Below are 17,765 nucleotides of genomic sequence, written 5' to 3'. Positions count from 1 at the left end.
TAATTTTTTGCAGTTTCCACTCATTTCTTCGCAGAGGATGAACATATTGAAAAGAAAATTGGTATACCGGTTTATCATGATAATATCTAGGCCTAGTGCGATATTGGGTATGATAGAGCAATTTTCGACAGGGTTATGGCCCTTGGACGTAAAAAAAAATTCCATAAATTTGAAGTTTACGTTCATTTTCTTTGTGGATGTTTCCAAGGGAGGAGGGGGCATAAGTGTTTCACAAACAACTCTTGTTATTAAGGTCTTCATGAAATGTTCAGATCTTCATGAAACGTTAAGATCTTATTGTTTTCGTACTGTTTATTATTATTTTTTTCCCAAAATTTTGTGCACGCGCTTTCTCAAAAACTACTCAACTGATCTCGACAATTTTTTTCACAGATGATGGGACATTATCTGAATTTTATATGTTTTTGAATTTTTTGTCGTTGTCACTTCCGGTCCGGATTAACGGTCGATTTTGTAATTTTTTACGACCAATTTTGTGCAGAGCTGATCTCAGAAACTATTAGAGATATGACGTTGAAATTTTCAGGATAGGTAGACCATGGTTTGAAGTTGTGCACTATATAGTTATTTTGCACCAGTGGCGCTATTCCTTGCAGCTCACTTAGGCACAAAAATGGGGTACGGATTTCGAATCAAAATTTTCATACGTTTTGATCAGTATCTTTTTATCAGTTGATTTTTTGTTCAGACATGTAGAACTAAAGTAGTAGAAAATCAAAAGTTCTATCCAATAAAATAAAAAAAAAGGGACTGGCTCGTTTAATTATGGACCAAAAGACTTGTAAAGTCTATTACGAATACTATTACTAGTATACTTGAAAACGATAAATATTTTGTTATGCATTTTGAATCAAAGTTGTTGATTGCTATAATATCTGTTTGAAAAAGCCATCGTCAGGCACATGTTTGACGTAATTAGGGATTTTTATTCATTATCTTAAAATTCGGGTGGGTGTTTATTTTGAAATTGTATTGATATTTCATGGTATCAATTAAAATAACAACAACAAAAAATCGGACGGAAGACCTATTCGTTACTCGTCACGAGGTCGTATCTAGTTAAGGTTTTCCGTTTCCAACGAAAGACCTTATTATTTTCGTTCTGTGTCTTATTATTATTTTTTTTCCACAAATTTTGTGCACGCGATTTCTGGAAAACTATTCGACCGATTTTGGCCATTTTTTCACAGACGATGAAACTTAATAATAATTAATATAATAAATATGATTAACTTAATATAATAAACTTCATATATTTTTGATATTTTTCCTGTAGTCACTTCCGTTACCGACGTATCGGCTGTTTAGTATATTTTTACGACCTATTTTGTGCAGAAGTGATCTCAGAAACTATTGGAGATATGACTATGAAATTTTCAGGATATGTATACAATAGGTTGAAATTGGGCCCTATTAAATTTTATGTCAGTGGCGCCATTTCGTGGAGCTCATCGAGGCATGAAATTTGAGTACGAATTTTGTTTTTTCCCCCTCTATTTTGTCAGGCAGAATACTAGTATATCCGAGATGACTGCATAGAATTTCCTAAAATTTTTAGGGATATTAGATTCTGATTATATTTCCCAGCCTTTTTTGTCATTTTACAAAAATTTATTGTCCGTTTCCTGTCCTGTGAAAAAAAAACATTGTTTCCTCGAGATCTAAAAAACGATTAGAACTTGAACTACCAAACTTTGTAGGACGATTGACCAATGTCTTTGAATGTAAATAAACTATTTTGTTTTGTTCGTTGTAGTTTCCAGTCATCACCAGATGTAATTGAAATTTTTTTTTTACGTCAATAATTTATTTTACATATTAGAATGAATAAATTAGTATAAATCTTTACGTATGTCATTTATGCAATGTTGAATAAACCAAAAAAGTTCTGCTTCCGGTGAGATCTCAATTATATCAGGTAGCTTTTTTTTATCAAATCTTTTTCCCGCGAGATTTCAGAAAGTACAAGTGATCAAGACCCTTCTTTGAACGCCCATATAAAGTCATTGTTGCTCAGGTGAGCAATGTGGCCCCATAGGCCTCTTGTTATTATTATTTTCTCTTATCCTCGTATCTCAATATGTTATAAATATTTCTTGCATATGCTTTTCTTTATACCCTAGACATGGGTGGTTGTGTAGGAGAAAGCATGGGAGTGGTGACAGACATCAGGATCCGAGACCTAGAGGCCGAATTGACTCATCTGAAGTCTGCTTGGATTGACCCCATCACTCACGACCAGGTCAAGAAGGAGCTGCTACGAATGACAAAGGCTATGGAGGTTTGTCAAGTGAGCATCGATTAAGCATCAATGTTGTTTGGGAATTTGGTTGGTTAGTTTACAAAAAAAACTACCCCGGTAAGACATCATTTAACAAAACCAAAATAGCAATTTGTTTCTGATTCAACGAAAGATTATTATCGTAAATGTACAAACAGGCATGTGTGCATGTGTGATACATTCATACAACACAGAGGTGATATGCATTGATACTTCATGTATTTGAGGCATATTTTTCAGACAAAGTTTTCTGAGGTTCACACGCCCCAAGCCAAAAAGCCCAGGGAAGAACAGGACGCCCTGACATCGCTCAGATCGTCAGAGGAGGGGCTGAGCTCCCAGGGTCAGGAGATGGAGGAGACAGTAACCAGATTGAAGAAAGAACTGTCCCACAGCCAGGCAGAGTACAGTCTGCTCAGACAGGTAATTCACTCCTTTCTTATTAACCGGGTTTTCCAACGGAAAAATCCTGTCATTGAAATTGTGAAAATGGCGGGCGGGCGGTTGCCAAAAAGGGTGCCGTCATTGTACGGATAACTCCTTGCCAGGATTTTGATTTCTAATAATTTATGGAAAAAAATACCAGCTTTTGAACTTTTCATTTTTGGGCAAAATATTACATATAGGGTACCCTCATTGTACGGATAACTGAATTGACTCATCTGAAGTCTGCTTGGATTGACCCCATCACTCACGACCAGGTCAAGAAGGAGCTGCTACGAATGACAAAGGCTATGGAGGTTTGTCAAGTGAGCATCGATTAAGCATCAATGTTGTTTGGGAATTTGGTTGGTTAGTTTACAAAAAAAACTACCCCGGTAAGACATCATTTAACAAAACCAAAATAGCAATTTGTTTCTGATTCAACGAAAGATTATTATCGTAAATGTACAAACAGGCATGTGTGCATGTGTGATACATTCATACAACACAGAGGTGATATGCATTGATACTTCATGTATTTGAGGCATATTTTTCAGACAAAGTTTTCTGAGGTTCACACGCCCCAAGCCAAAAAGCCCAGGGAAGAACAGGACGCCCTGACATCGCTTAGATCGTCAGAGGAGGGGCTGAGCTCCCAGGGTCAGGAGATGGAGGAGACAGTAACCAGATTGAAGAAAGAACTGTCCCACAGCCAGGCAGAGTACAGTCTGCTCAGACAGGTAATTCACTCCTTTCTTATTAACCGGGTTTTCCAACGGAAAAATCCTGTCATTGAAATTGTGAAAATGGCGGGCGGGCGGTTGCCAAAAAGGGTGCCGTCATTGTACGGATAACTCCTTGCCAGGATTTTGATTTCTAATAATTTATGGAAAAAAATACCAGCTTTTGAACTTTTCATTTTTGGGCAAAATATTACATATAGGGTACCCTCATTGTACGGATAACTGAATTGACTCATCTGAAGTCTGCTTGGATTGACCCCATCACTCACGACCAGGTCAAGAAGGAGCTGCTACGAATGACAAAGGCTATGGAGGTTTGTCAAGTGAGCATCGATTAAGCATCAATGTTGTTTGGGAATTTGGTTGGTTAGTTTACAAAAAAAACTACCCCGGTAAGACATCATTTAACAAAACCAAAATAGCAATTTGTTTCTGATTCAACGAAAGATTATTATCGTAAATGTACAAACAGGCATGTGTGCATGTGTGATACATTCATACAACACAGAGGTGATATGCATTGATACTTCATGTATTTGAGGCATATTTTTCAGACAAAGTTTTCTGAGGTTCACACGCCCCAAGCCAAAAAGCCCAGGGAAGAACAGGACGCCCTGACATCGCTCAGATCGTCAGAGGAGGGGCTGAGCTCCCAGGGTCAGGAGATGGAGGAGACAGTAACCAGATTGAAGAAAGAACTGTCCCACAGCCAGGCAGAGTACAGTCTGCTCAGACAGGTAATTCACTCCTTTCTTATTAACCGGGTTTTCCAACGGAAAAATCCTGTCATTGAAATTGTGAAAATGGCGGGCGGGCGGTTGCCAAAAAGGGTGCCGTCATTGTACGGATAACTCCTTGCCAGGATTTTGATTTCTAATAATTTATGGAAAAAAATACCAGCTTTTGAACTTTTCATTTTTGGGCAAAATATTACATATAGGGTACCCTCATTGTACGGATAACTGAATTGACTCATCTGAAGTCTGCTTGGATTGACCCCATCACTCACGACCAGGTCAAGAAGGAGCTGCTACGAATGACAAAGGCTATGGAGGTTTGTCAAGTGAGCATCGATTAAGCATCAATGTTGTTTGGGAATTTGGTTGGTTAGTTTACAAAAAAAACTACCCCGGTAAGACATCATTTAACAAAACCAAAATAGCAATTTGTTTCTGATTCAACGAAAGATTATTATCGTAAATGTACAAACAGGCATGTGTGCATGTGTGATACATTCATACAACACAGAGGTGATATGCATTGATACTTCATGTATTTGAGGCATATTTTTCAGACAAAGTTTTCTGAGGTTCACACGCCCCAAGCCAAAAAGCCCAGGGAAGAACAGGACGCCCTGACATCGCTCAGATCGTCAGAGGAGGGGCTGAGCTCCCAGGGTCAGGAGATGGAGGAGACAGTAACCAGATTGAAGAAAGAACTGTCCCACAGCCAGGCAGAGTACAGTCTGCTCAGACAGGTAATTCACTCCTTTCTTATTAACCGGGTTTTCCAACGGAAAAATCCTGTCATTGAAATTGTGAAAATGGCGGGCGGGCGGTTGCCAAAAAGGGTGCCGTCATTGTACGGATAACTCCTTGCCAGGATTTTGATTTCTAATAATTTATGGAAAAAAATACCAGCTTTTGAACTTTTCATTTTTGGGCAAAATATTACATATAGGGTACCCTCATTGTACGGATAACTGAATTGACTCATCTGAAGTCTGCTTGGATTGACCCCATCACTCACGACCAGGTCAAGAAGGAGCTGCTACGAATGACAAAGGCTATGGAGGTTTGTCAAGTGAGCATCGATTAAGCATCAATGTTGTTTGGGAATTTGGTTGGTTAGTTTACAAAAAAAACTACCCCGGTAAGACATCATTTAACAAAACCAAAATAGCAATTTGTTTCTGATTCAACGAAAGATTATTATCGTAAATGTACAAACAGGCATGTGTGCATGTGTGATACATTCATACAACACAGAGGTGATATGCATTGATACTTCATGTATTTGAGGCATATTTTTCAGACAAAGTTTTCTGAGGTTCACACGCCCCAAGCCAAAAAGCCCAGGGAAGAACAGGACGCCCTGACATCGCTCAGATCGTCAGAGGAGGGGCTGAGCTCCCAGGGTCAGGAGATGGAGGAGACAGTAACCAGATTGAAGAAAGAACTGTCCCACAGCCAGGCAGAGTACAGTCTGCTCAGACAGGTAATTCACTCCTTTCTTATTAACCGGGTTTTCCAACGGAAAAATCCTGTCATTGAAATTGTGAAAATGGCGGGCGGGCGGTTGCCAAAAAGGGTGCCGTCATTGTACGGATAACTCCTTGCCAGGATTTTGATTTCTAATAATTTATGGAAAAAAATACCAGCTTTTGAACTTTTCATTTTTGGGCAAAATATTACATATAGGGTACCCTCATTGTACGGATAACTGAATTGACTCATCTGAAGTCTGCTTGGATTGACCCCATCACTCACGACCAGGTCAAGAAGGAGCTGCTACGAATGACAAAGGCTATGGAGGTTTGTCAAGTGAGCATCGATTAAGCATCAATGTTGTTTGGGAATTTGGTTGGTTAGTTTACAAAAAAAACTACCCCGGTAAGACATCATTTAACAAAACCAAAATAGCAATTTGTTTCTGATTCAACGAAAGATTATTATCGTAAATGTACAAACAGGCATGTGTGCATGTGTGATACATTCATACAACACAGAGGTGATATGCATTGATACTTCATGTATTTGAGGCATATTTTTCAGACAAAGTTTTCTGAGGTTCACACGCCCCAAGCCAAAAAGCCCAGGGAAGAACAGGACGCCCTGACATCGCTCAGATCGTCAGAGGAGGGGCTGAGCTCCCAGGGTCAGGAGATGGAGGAGACAGTAACCAGATTGAAGAAAGAACTGTCCCACAGCCAGGCAGAGTACAGTCTGCTCAGACAGGTAATTCACTCCTTTCTTATTAACCGGGTTTTCCAACGGAAAAATCCTGTCATTGAAATTGTGAAAATGGCGGGCGGGCGGTTGCCAAAAAGGGTGCCGTCATTGTACGGATAACTCCTTGCCAGGATTTTGATTTCTAATAATTTATGGAAAAAAATACCAGCTTTTGAACTTTTCATTTTTGGGCAAAATATTACATATAGGGTACCCTCATTGTACGGATAACTGAATTGACTCATCTGAAGTCTGCTTGGATTGACCCCATCACTCACGACCAGGTCAAGAAGGAGCTGCTACGAATGACAAAGGCTATGGAGGTTTGTCAAGTGAGCATCGATTAAGCATCAATGTTGTTTGGGAATTTGGTTGGTTAGTTTACAAAAAAAACTACCCCGGTAAGACATCATTTAACAAAACCAAAATAGCAATTTGTTTCTGATTCAACGAAAGATTATTATCGTAAATGTACAAACAGGCATGTGTGCATGTGTGATACATTCATACAACACAGAGGTGATATGCATTGATACTTCATGTATTTGAGGCATATTTTTCAGACAAAGTTTTCTGAGGTTCACACGCCCCAAGCCAAAAAGCCCAGGGAAGAACAGGACGCCCTGACATCGCTCAGATCGTCAGAGGAGGGGCTGAGCTCCCAGGGTCAGGAGATGGAGGAGACAGTAACCAGATTGAAGAAAGAACTGTCCCACAGCCAGGCAGAGTACAGTCTGCTCAGACAGGTAATTCACTCCTTTCTTATTAACCGGGTTTTCCAACGGAAAAATCCTGTCATTGAAATTGTGAAAATGGCGGGCGGGCGGTTGCCAAAAAGGGTGCCGTCATTGTACGGATAACTCCTTGCCAGGATTTTGATTTCTAATAATTTATGGAAAAAAATACCAGCTTTTGAACTTTTCATTTTTGGGCAAAATATTACATATAGGGTACCCTCATTGTACGGATAACTGAATTGACTCATCTGAAGTCTGCTTGGATTGACCCCATCACTCACGACCAGGTCAAGAAGGAGCTGCTACGAATGACAAAGGCTATGGAGGTTTGTCAAGTGAGCATCGATTAAGCATCAATGTTGTTTGGGAATTTGGTTGGTTAGTTTACAAAAAAAACTACCCCGGTAAGACATCATTTAACAAAACCAAAATAGCAATTTGTTTCTGATTCAACGAAAGATTATTATCGTAAATGTACAAACAGGCATGTGTGCATGTGTGATACATTCATACAACACAGAGGTGATATGCATTGATACTTCATGTATTTGAGGCATATTTTTCAGACAAAGTTTTCTGAGGTTCACACGCCCCAAGCCAAAAAGCCCAGGGAAGAACAGGACGCCCTGACATCGCTCAGATCGTCAGAGGAGGGGCTGAGCTCCCAGGGTCAGGAGATGGAGGAGACAGTAACCAGATTGAAGAAAGAACTGTCCCACAGCCAGGCAGAGTACAGTCTGCTCAGACAGGTAATTCACTCCTTTCTTATTAACCGGGTTTTCCAACGGAAAAATCCTGTCATTGAAATTGTGAAAATGGCGGGCGGGCGGTTGCCAAAAAGGGTGCCGTCATTGTACGGATAACTCCTTGCCAGGATTTTGATTTCTAATAATTTATGGAAAAAAATACCAGCTTTTGAACTTTTCATTTTTGGGCAAAATATTACATATAGGGTACCCTCATTGTACGGATAACTGAATTGACTCATCTGAAGTCTGCTTGGATTGACCCCATCACTCACGACCAGGTCAAGAAGGAGCTGCTACGAATGACAAAGGCTATGGAGGTTTGTCAAGTGAGCATCGATTAAGCATCAATGTTGTTTGGGAATTTGGTTGGTTAGTTTACAAAAAAAACTACCCCGGTAAGACATCATTTAACAAAACCAAAATAGCAATTTGTTTCTGATTCAACGAAAGATTATTATCGTAAATGTACAAACAGGCATGTGTGCATGTGTGATACATTCATACAACACAGAGGTGATATGCATTGATACTTCATGTATTTGAGGCATATTTTTCAGACAAAGTTTTCTGAGGTTCACACGCCCCAAGCCAAAAAGCCCAGGGAAGAACAGGACGCCCTGACATCGCTCAGATCGTCAGAGGAGGGGCTGAGCTCCCAGGGTCAGGAGATGGAGGAGACAGTAACCAGATTGAAGAAAGAACTGTCCCACAGCCAGGCAGAGTACAGTCTGCTCAGACAGGTAATTCACTCCTTTCTTATTAACCGGGTTTTCCAACGGAAAAATCCTGTCATTGAAATTGTGAAAATGGCGGGCGGGCGGTTGCCAAAAAGGGTGCCGTCATTGTACGGATAACTCCTTGCCAGGATTTTGATTTCTAATAATTTATGGAAAAAAATACCAGCTTTTGAACTTTTCATTTTTGGGCAAAATATTACATATAGGGTACCCTCATTGTACGGATAACTGAATTGACTCATCTGAAGTCTGCTTGGATTGACCCCATCACTCACGACCAGGTCAAGAAGGAGCTGCTACGAATGACAAAGGCTATGGAGGTTTGTCAAGTGAGCATCGATTAAGCATCAATGTTGTTTGGGAATTTGGTTGGTTAGTTTACAAAAAAAACTACCCCGGTAAGACATCATTTAACAAAACCAAAATAGCAATTTGTTTCTGATTCAACGAAAGATTATTATCGTAAATGTACAAACAGGCATGTGTGCATGTGTGATACATTCATACAACACAGAGGTGATATGCATTGATACTTCATGTATTTGAGGCATATTTTTCAGACAAAGTTTTCTGAGGTTCACACGCCCCAAGCCAAAAAGCCCAGGGAAGAACAGGACGCCCTGACATCGCTCAGATCGTCAGAGGAGGGGCTGAGCTCCCAGGGTCAGGAGATGGAGGAGACAGTAACCAGATTGAAGAAAGAACTGTCCCACAGCCAGGCAGAGTACAGTCTGCTCAGACAGGTAATTCACTCCTTTCTTATTAACCGGGTTTTCCAACGGAAAAATCCTGTCATTGAAATTGTGAAAATGGCGGGCGGGCGGTTGCCAAAAAGGGTGCCGTCATTGTACGGATAACTCCTTGCCAGGATTTTGATTTCTAATAATTTATGGAAAAAAATACCAGCTTTTGAACTTTTCATTTTTGGGCAAAATATTACATATAGGGTACCCTCATTGTACGGATAACTGAATTGACTCATCTGAAGTCTGCTTGGATTGACCCCATCACTCACGACCAGGTCAAGAAGGAGCTGCTACGAATGACAAAGGCTATGGAGGTTTGTCAAGTGAGCATCGATTAAGCATCAATGTTGTTTGGGAATTTGGTTGGTTAGTTTACAAAAAAAACTACCCCGGTAAGACATCATTTAACAAAACCAAAATAGCAATTTGTTTCTGATTCAACGAAAGATTATTATCGTAAATGTACAAACAGGCATGTGTGCATGTGTGATACATTCATACAACACAGAGGTGATATGCATTGATACTTCATGTATTTGAGGCATATTTTTCAGACAAAGTTTTCTGAGGTTCACACGCCCCAAGCCAAAAAGCCCAGGGAAGAACAGGACGCCCTGACATCGCTCAGATCGTCAGAGGAGGGGCTGAGCTCCCAGGGTCAGGAGATGGAGGAGACAGTAACCAGATTGAAGAAAGAACTGTCCCACAGCCAGGCAGAGTACAGTCTGCTCAGACAGGTAATTCACTCCTTTCTTATTAACCGGGTTTTCCAACGGAAAAATCCTGTCATTGAAATTGTGAAAATGGCGGGCGGGCGGTTGCCAAAAAGGGTGCCGTCATTGTACGGATAACTCCTTGCCAGGATTTTGATTTCTAATAATTTATGGAAAAAAATACCAGCTTTTGAACTTTTCATTTTTGGGCAAAATATTACATATAGGGTACCCTCATTGTACGGATAACTGAATTGACTCATCTGAAGTCTGCTTGGATTGACCCCATCACTCACGACCAGGTCAAGAAGGAGCTGCTACGAATGACAAAGGCTATGGAGGTTTGTCAAGTGAGCATCGATTAAGCATCAATGTTGTTTGGGAATTTGGTTGGTTAGTTTACAAAAAAAACTACCCCGGTAAGACATCATTTAACAAAACCAAAATAGCAATTTGTTTCTGATTCAACGAAAGATTATTATCGTAAATGTACAAACAGGCATGTGTGCATGTGTGATACATTCATACAACACAGAGGTGATATGCATTGATACTTCATGTATTTGAGGCATATTTTTCAGACAAAGTTTTCTGAGGTTCACACGCCCCAAGCCAAAAAGCCCAGGGAAGAACAGGACGCCCTGACATCGCTCAGATCGTCAGAGGAGGGGCTGAGCTCCCAGGGTCAGGAGATGGAGGAGACAGTAACCAGATTGAAGAAAGAACTGTCCCACAGCCAGGCAGAGTACAGTCTGCTCAGACAGGTAATTCACTCCTTTCTTATTAACCGGGTTTTCCAACGGAAAAATCCTGTCATTGAAATTGTGAAAATGGCGGGCGGGCGGTTGCCAAAAAGGGTGCCGTCATTGTACGGATAACTCCTTGCCAGGATTTTGATTTCTAATAATTTATGGAAAAAAATACCAGCTTTTGAACTTTTCATTTTTGGGCAAAATATTACATATAGGGTACCCTCATTGTACGGATAACTGAATTGACTCATCTGAAGTCTGCTTGGATTGACCCCATCACTCACGACCAGGTCAAGAAGGAGCTGCTACGAATGACAAAGGCTATGGAGGTTTGTCAAGTGAGCATCGATTAAGCATCAATGTTGTTTGGGAATTTGGTTGGTTAGTTTACAAAAAAAACTACCCCGGTAAGACATCATTTAACAAAACCAAAATAGCAATTTGTTTCTGATTCAACGAAAGATTATTATCGTAAATGTACAAACAGGCATGTGTGCATGTGTGATACATTCATACAACACAGAGGTGATATGCATTGATACTTCATGTATTTGAGGCATATTTTTCAGACAAAGTTTTCTGAGGTTCACACGCCCCAAGCCAAAAAGCCCAGGGAAGAACAGGACGCCCTGACATCGCTCAGATCGTCAGAGGAGGGGCTGAGCTCCCAGGGTCAGGAGATGGAGGAGACAGTAACCAGATTGAAGAAAGAACTGTCCCACAGCCAGGCAGAGTACAGTCTGCTCAGACAGGTAATTCACTCCTTTCTTATTAACCGGGTTTTCCAACGGAAAAATCCTGTCATTGAAATTGTGAAAATGGCGGGCGGGCGGTTGCCAAAAAGGGTGCCGTCATTGTACGGATAACTCCTTGCCAGGATTTTGATTTCTAATAATTTATGGAAAAAAATACCAGCTTTTGAACTTTTCATTTTTGGGCAAAATATTACATATAGGGTACCCTCATTGTACGGATAACTGAATTGACTCATCTGAAGTCTGCTTGGATTGACCCCATCACTCACGACCAGGTCAAGAAGGAGCTGCTACGAATGACAAAGGCTATGGAGGTTTGTCAAGTGAGCATCGATTAAGCATCAATGTTGTTTGGGAATTTGGTTGGTTAGTTTACAAAAAAAACTACCCCGGTAAGACATCATTTAACAAAACCAAAATAGCAATTTGTTTCTGATTCAACGAAAGATTATTATCGTAAATGTACAAACAGGCATGTGTGCATGTGTGATACATTCATACAACACAGAGGTGATATGCATTGATACTTCATGTATTTGAGGCATATTTTTCAGACAAAGTTTTCTGAGGTTCACACGCCCCAAGCCAAAAAGCCCAGGGAAGAACAGGACGCCCTGACATCGCTCAGATCGTCAGAGGAGGGGCTGAGCTCCCAGGGTCAGGAGATGGAGGAGACAGTAACCAGATTGAAGAAAGAACTGTCCCACAGCCAGGCAGAGTACAGTCTGCTCAGACAGGTAATTCACTCCTTTCTTATTAACCGGGTTTTCCAACGGAAAAATCCTGTCATTGAAATTGTGAAAATGGCGGGCGGGCGGTTGCCAAAAAGGGTGCCGTCATTGTACGGATAACTCCTTGCCAGGATTTTGATTTCTAATAATTTATGGAAAAAAATACCAGCTTTTGAACTTTTCATTTTTGGGCAAAATATTACATATAGGGTACCCTCATTGTACGGATAACTGAATTGACTCATCTGAAGTCTGCTTGGATTGACCCCATCACTCACGACCAGGTCAAGAAGGAGCTGCTACGAATGACAAAGGCTATGGAGGTTTGTCAAGTGAGCATCGATTAAGCATCAATGTTGTTTGGGAATTTGGTTGGTTAGTTTACAAAAAAAACTACCCCGGTAAGACATCATTTAACAAAACCAAAATAGCAATTTGTTTCTGATTCAACGAAAGATTATTATCGTAAATGTACAAACAGGCATGTGTGCATGTGTGATACATTCATACAACACAGAGGTGATATGCATTGATACTTCATGTATTTGAGGCATATTTTTCAGACAAAGTTTTCTGAGGTTCACACGCCCCAAGCCAAAAAGCCCAGGGAAGAACAGGACGCCCTGACATCGCTCAGATCGTCAGAGGAGGGGCTGAGCTCCCAGGGTCAGGAGATGGAGGAGACAGTAACCAGATTGAAGAAAGAACTGTCCCACAGCCAGGCAGAGTACAGTCTGCTCAGACAGGTAATTCACTCCTTTCTTATTAACCGGGTTTTCCAACGGAAAAATCCTGTCATTGAAATTGTGAAAATGGCGGGCGGGCGGTTGCCAAAAAGGGTGCCGTCATTGTACGGATAACTCCTTGCCAGGATTTTGATTTCTAATAATTTATGGAAAAAAATACCAGCTTTTGAACTTTTCATTTTTGGGCAAAATATTACATATAGGGTACCCTCATTGTACGGATAACTGAATTGACTCATCTGAAGTCTGCTTGGATTGACCCCATCACTCACGACCAGGTCAAGAAGGAGCTGCTACGAATGACAAAGGCTATGGAGGTTTGTCAAGTGAGCATCGATTAAGCATCAATGTTGTTTGGGAATTTGGTTGGTTAGTTTACAAAAAAAACTACCCCGGTAAGACATCATTTAACAAAACCAAAATAGCAATTTGTTTCTGATTCAACGAAAGATTATTATCGTAAATGTACAAACAGGCATGTGTGCATGTGTGATACATTCATACAACACAGAGGTGATATGCATTGATACTTCATGTATTTGAGGCATATTTTTCAGACAAAGTTTTCTGAGGTTCACACGCCCCAAGCCAAAAAGCCCAGGGAAGAACAGGACGCCCTGACATCGCTCAGATCGTCAGAGGAGGGGCTGAGCTCCCAGGGTCAGGAGATGGAGGAGACAGTAACCAGATTGAAGAAAGAACTGTCCCACAGCCAGGCAGAGTACAGTCTGCTCAGACAGGTAATTCACTCCTTTCTTATTAACCGGGTTTTCCAACGGAAAAATCCTGTCATTGAAATTGTGAAAATGGCGGGCGGGCGGTTGCCAAAAAGGGTGCCGTCATTGTACGGATAACTCCTTGCCAGGATTTTGATTTCTAATAATCTATGGAAAAAAATACCAGCTTTTGAACTTTTCATTTTTGGGCAAAATATTACATATAGGGTACCCTCATTGTACGGATAACTCCTCCTACAGTTTTCAAGATAGGTAGTTGTTCTTTTGCAGATCAATTGTACATGTATCAGAGGTGTGAACAGTGATAGGATTTTGATTTCTGATAATTTCTGAAAAGATACCAGCTTTTGAATCATTTTTGGGGGAAATATATTCCATTGCACTGGATACGGTAGGCAGTGTTTATCAATTCAGGATTGACATGGATTATTGGTACCCTTCACATAGAACAAAAAACCCTGTTTGCTGTCACATTGACAGCTTTTCACTTGTTTGAACAATTCTTTGAGTAACATCTCAGAATTCTATAAAATTCAAAGGTACTAGTATGGGCCACTGTATGTTTTTTGTAGGTCAAGCTGACAACAGTCTGATAAGATAGGTACCGGTAGATCATTTTTTTTCTTATCTGTAAGATACTGTGTAAATCTTAGAGGTATAGGTAGTTGTTGTAGGAGGTCTTTTGACCACCCTATCAATGGTTTGGTTGATCATGGGTTTAAAGGACGAGTACACTTATGGGCACCGGTAAAAAGTAAAAAAAATAAAGATTCAAATTAAGCATATTTGTTCCCCTAACATCACCTATTGAAATCTATTTCATAAGAATTAACAAGTTTTAGCGCTGCATTTATTTTATATAAAAAGCACGAAGCTTTACAACATAGTAGGGGTCAGCTGACATTCGTGATTTTGTAAAGTAAATCGAGGACGGGCATTCATTTCAAAGCCTTTGTTTACTGTCAGCCTAACCGAGTACAAACTTGTGGAAAAGAAAAATACGCATTATACATTTAGAAAACTCCTGTGAAAATAAGAAGTTTGTACTACATTAGACTGGTACCTAAAAATGAAAAACGTATGACAATTTCAAGGTTTTTACTTAAGAAAGTGAAAGCTATTACCTGCGTGACCCATGTTTGAACGCACGCATGGAATAAATTATTTCAAACAATCACGTGGGTTCTATCCAGGTAGACGTTTGTCAAATGTGCTCACTGTAAAACACTGGCACGTTTTAAATCGCTTTCCATCAACTTTGTATGGTCAGGAATGTTTGTTTGATCACTATGGATATATGCAACTTAAAAGTTTTATTCGATTATTTTTCAGACGTAAAATTATGCATAAAGTATAATTCAGCAAACGCGCCAATCGATCCACCGACAGAACAATGTTGATTTAAATGTCTCCTCCCTCTGATTTAGATAGACACAATTCAAGTAGATTCGGCTAGATTTTTCCGGATTTAGATTATTTATAGGCATTTAAAAATCCTAAATTTTTTAAACTGTATGCTAATTTTGGAATATTTAAGCGTGCATATAAATTAGAAGTATCCATTAGTGCTTAACTTTTACGAGAAAAAAGCAATTTGTTGATATTTTCTTCATAAAACGGCACTGAAAAAGGGCCCATTCTCTATAGCTTAAGTGCACCTTGTTCTTTTGTGTTATCTTCATAATAAACAGAATTACACTCATAATATTGGCAGGTTAATTTTTCTTGTAGGAGTTTGATCGTGAGAAGCAAATTTATGAGAACAGAAGACGGACAATGACTGCCTCCTATGACACGGTCCTCTCGGAAAGAACAGCTCTTGAACAGACTTTAAGTAAAGAAAAGGCTTCACTGATGAATCAGATAGAGGATCTACAATCTCGGCTCAGTGTCGAAACCGAACAGACTAACAACATTGAAGAGAGTCTGAAAATAAAGCTTGTAGCCTCTGAAAACTCCTTACAGCAGTCCGAAACAGTGTTAAATAATGAGACAAAGGACAATGTTATCAAAGCTTTGAAAGAAGAGATGATGCAACTGAAAGAGGAAATTGCACAGACTGAGGAAAAGCTGAATGCTCAGATTATGACAGTTTCCACTGAGGCTAAACAACAGGAGGAATCTGCACAGAAAGAACTCGCTCAGAGAGATCAAAACATTGAAGAACTGAAGCAGCAGTTACAATCCATCAAAGCAGAGAGTAAAATGCAAGTTGACCAACAAACAGAGGAAAAAAACAACCTTGTGCATGAAGTGGATCAGCTCAAGAGTGAAAATGAGAGATTGAAGACAAACTGTGAAGAAATGAAGAGTCAGTATCAGATGAGTGCTCACGATAACCAGATGTCGGCTGAGCAGATGAGTGAGCTCAAGAAGAAGCTAGAAGAACAGGGTCAGGAACTGGAGACCATTAACACAGAATTACTGAAGGAAAAGGAGAAAAATTTGCAACTAAGAAACAAAGGTATCAATTAAAATAACAACAACAAAAAATCGGACGGAAGACCTATTCCTTTCTCGTTACGAGGTCGTATCTAGTTAAGGTTTTCCGTTTCCAACGAAAGACTTTATTATTTTCGTACTGTGTCTTATTATTTTTTTTTTCCACAAATTTTGTGCACGCGATTTCTGGAAAACTATTCGACCGATTTTGGCCATTTTTTCACAGACGGTGAAACTTAATAATTATTAATATAATAGATATGATAAACTTAATATAATAAACTTAATATAATAAACTTCATATATTTTTGATATTTTTCCTGTAGTCACTTCCGTTACCGACGTATCGGCTGTTTTGTATATTTTTACGACCTATTTTGTGCAGAAGTGATCTCAGAAACTATTGGAGATATGACTATGAAATTTTGAGGATATGTATACAATAGCTTGAAATTGGGCCCTATTAAATTTTATGTCAGTGGCGCCATTTCGTGGAGCTTAACGAGGCACGAAATTTGAGTACGAATTTTGTTTTTTCCCCCTCTATTTTGTCAGGCAGAATACTAATATATCCGAGATGACTGCATAGAATTTCCTGAAATTTTTAGGGATATTAGATTCTGATTATATTTCCCAGCCTTTTTTTTCATTTTACAAAAATTCATTTCCGGTTGTCTGTTTCCTGTCCTCTGAAAAAAAAACATTGTTTCCTCGAGTTCTAAAAAACGATTAGAACTTGAACTACCAAACTTTGTAGGACGATTGACCAATGTCTATGAATGTAAATACATGTAAACTATTTTGTTTTGTTCGTTGTAGCTTCCGGTCATCACCGGAAGGAATCGAATTTTTTTTTTACGTCAATAATTTATTTTACATATTAGAATGAATATATTAGTATAAATCTTTACGTATGTCATTTATGCAATGTTGAATAAACCAAAAAAGTTCTGCTTCCGGTGAGATCTCAATTATCTCGGGTAGCTTTTTTAAAACAAATCTTTTTCCCGCGAGATCTCAGAAAGTACAAGTGATTAAGACCCTTCTTTGAACGCCCATATAAAGTCATTGTTGCTGAGGTGAGCAATGTGGCCCCATAGGCCTCTTGTTATTATTATTTTCTCTTATCCTCGTATCTCAATATGTTATAAATATTTCTTGCATATGCTTTTCTTTATACCCTAGACATGGGTGGTAGTGTAGGAGAAAGCAAGGGAGTGGTGACAGACATCAGGATCCGAGACCTAGAGGCCGAATTGACTCATCTGAAGTCTGCTTGGATTGACCCCATCACTCACGACCAGGTCAAGAAAGAGCTGCTACGAATGACAAAGGCTATGGAGGCTTGTCAAGTGAGCATCGATTAAGCATCAATGTTGTTTGGGAATTTGGTTGGTTAGTTTACAAAAAAAACTAAGACATCATTTAACAAAACCAAAATAGCAATTTGTTTCTGATTCAACGAAAGATTATTATCGTAAATGTACAAACAGGCATGTGT

General features: G+C 39.6%; 1 protein-coding gene across 1 annotated transcript in view; it reads left to right on the top strand.

Moving 5' to 3' along the window:
- The window catches only part of LOC128191851 (protein lava lamp-like), an 81,472-nt gene that overhangs the window by 47,645 nt on the left and 16,062 nt on the right, over positions 1-17,765 (top strand). The window contains exons 11-44 of the mRNA XM_052864182.1: positions 2,145-2,311; positions 2,543-2,818; positions 2,971-3,042; positions 3,283-3,465; positions 3,711-3,782; positions 4,023-4,205; positions 4,451-4,522; positions 4,763-4,945; positions 5,191-5,262; positions 5,503-5,685; positions 5,931-6,002; positions 6,243-6,425; positions 6,671-6,742; positions 6,983-7,165; positions 7,411-7,482; positions 7,723-7,905; positions 8,151-8,222; positions 8,463-8,645; positions 8,891-8,962; positions 9,203-9,385; positions 9,631-9,702; positions 9,943-10,125; positions 10,371-10,442; positions 10,683-10,865; positions 11,111-11,182; positions 11,423-11,605; positions 11,851-11,922; positions 12,163-12,345; positions 12,591-12,662; positions 12,903-13,085; positions 13,322-13,411; positions 13,643-13,825; positions 15,554-16,286; positions 17,450-17,616. Coding sequence (XP_052720142.1) covers positions 2,145-2,311; positions 2,543-2,818; positions 2,971-3,042; positions 3,283-3,465; positions 3,711-3,782; positions 4,023-4,205; positions 4,451-4,522; positions 4,763-4,945; positions 5,191-5,262; positions 5,503-5,685; positions 5,931-6,002; positions 6,243-6,425; positions 6,671-6,742; positions 6,983-7,165; positions 7,411-7,482; positions 7,723-7,905; positions 8,151-8,222; positions 8,463-8,645; positions 8,891-8,962; positions 9,203-9,385; positions 9,631-9,702; positions 9,943-10,125; positions 10,371-10,442; positions 10,683-10,865; positions 11,111-11,182; positions 11,423-11,605; positions 11,851-11,922; positions 12,163-12,345; positions 12,591-12,662; positions 12,903-13,085; positions 13,322-13,411; positions 13,643-13,825; positions 15,554-16,286; positions 17,450-17,616 — 5,186 coding nt within the window. The remainder of the gene's footprint in view (positions 1-2,144; positions 2,312-2,542; positions 2,819-2,970; positions 3,043-3,282; positions 3,466-3,710; positions 3,783-4,022; positions 4,206-4,450; positions 4,523-4,762; positions 4,946-5,190; positions 5,263-5,502; positions 5,686-5,930; positions 6,003-6,242; positions 6,426-6,670; positions 6,743-6,982; positions 7,166-7,410; positions 7,483-7,722; positions 7,906-8,150; positions 8,223-8,462; positions 8,646-8,890; positions 8,963-9,202; positions 9,386-9,630; positions 9,703-9,942; positions 10,126-10,370; positions 10,443-10,682; positions 10,866-11,110; positions 11,183-11,422; positions 11,606-11,850; positions 11,923-12,162; positions 12,346-12,590; positions 12,663-12,902; positions 13,086-13,321; positions 13,412-13,642; positions 13,826-15,553; positions 16,287-17,449; positions 17,617-17,765) is intronic.

The sequence above is a fragment of the Crassostrea angulata genome, chromosome 1 (assembly GCF_025612915.1).
Source record: "Crassostrea angulata isolate pt1a10 chromosome 1, ASM2561291v2, whole genome shotgun sequence".
Taxonomy (NCBI): Eukaryota; Metazoa; Mollusca; class Bivalvia; order Ostreida; family Ostreidae; genus Magallana; species Magallana angulata.
Note: the sequence above shows the minus strand (reverse complement) of the source record. Positions and strands in the feature narration are given on the sequence as shown.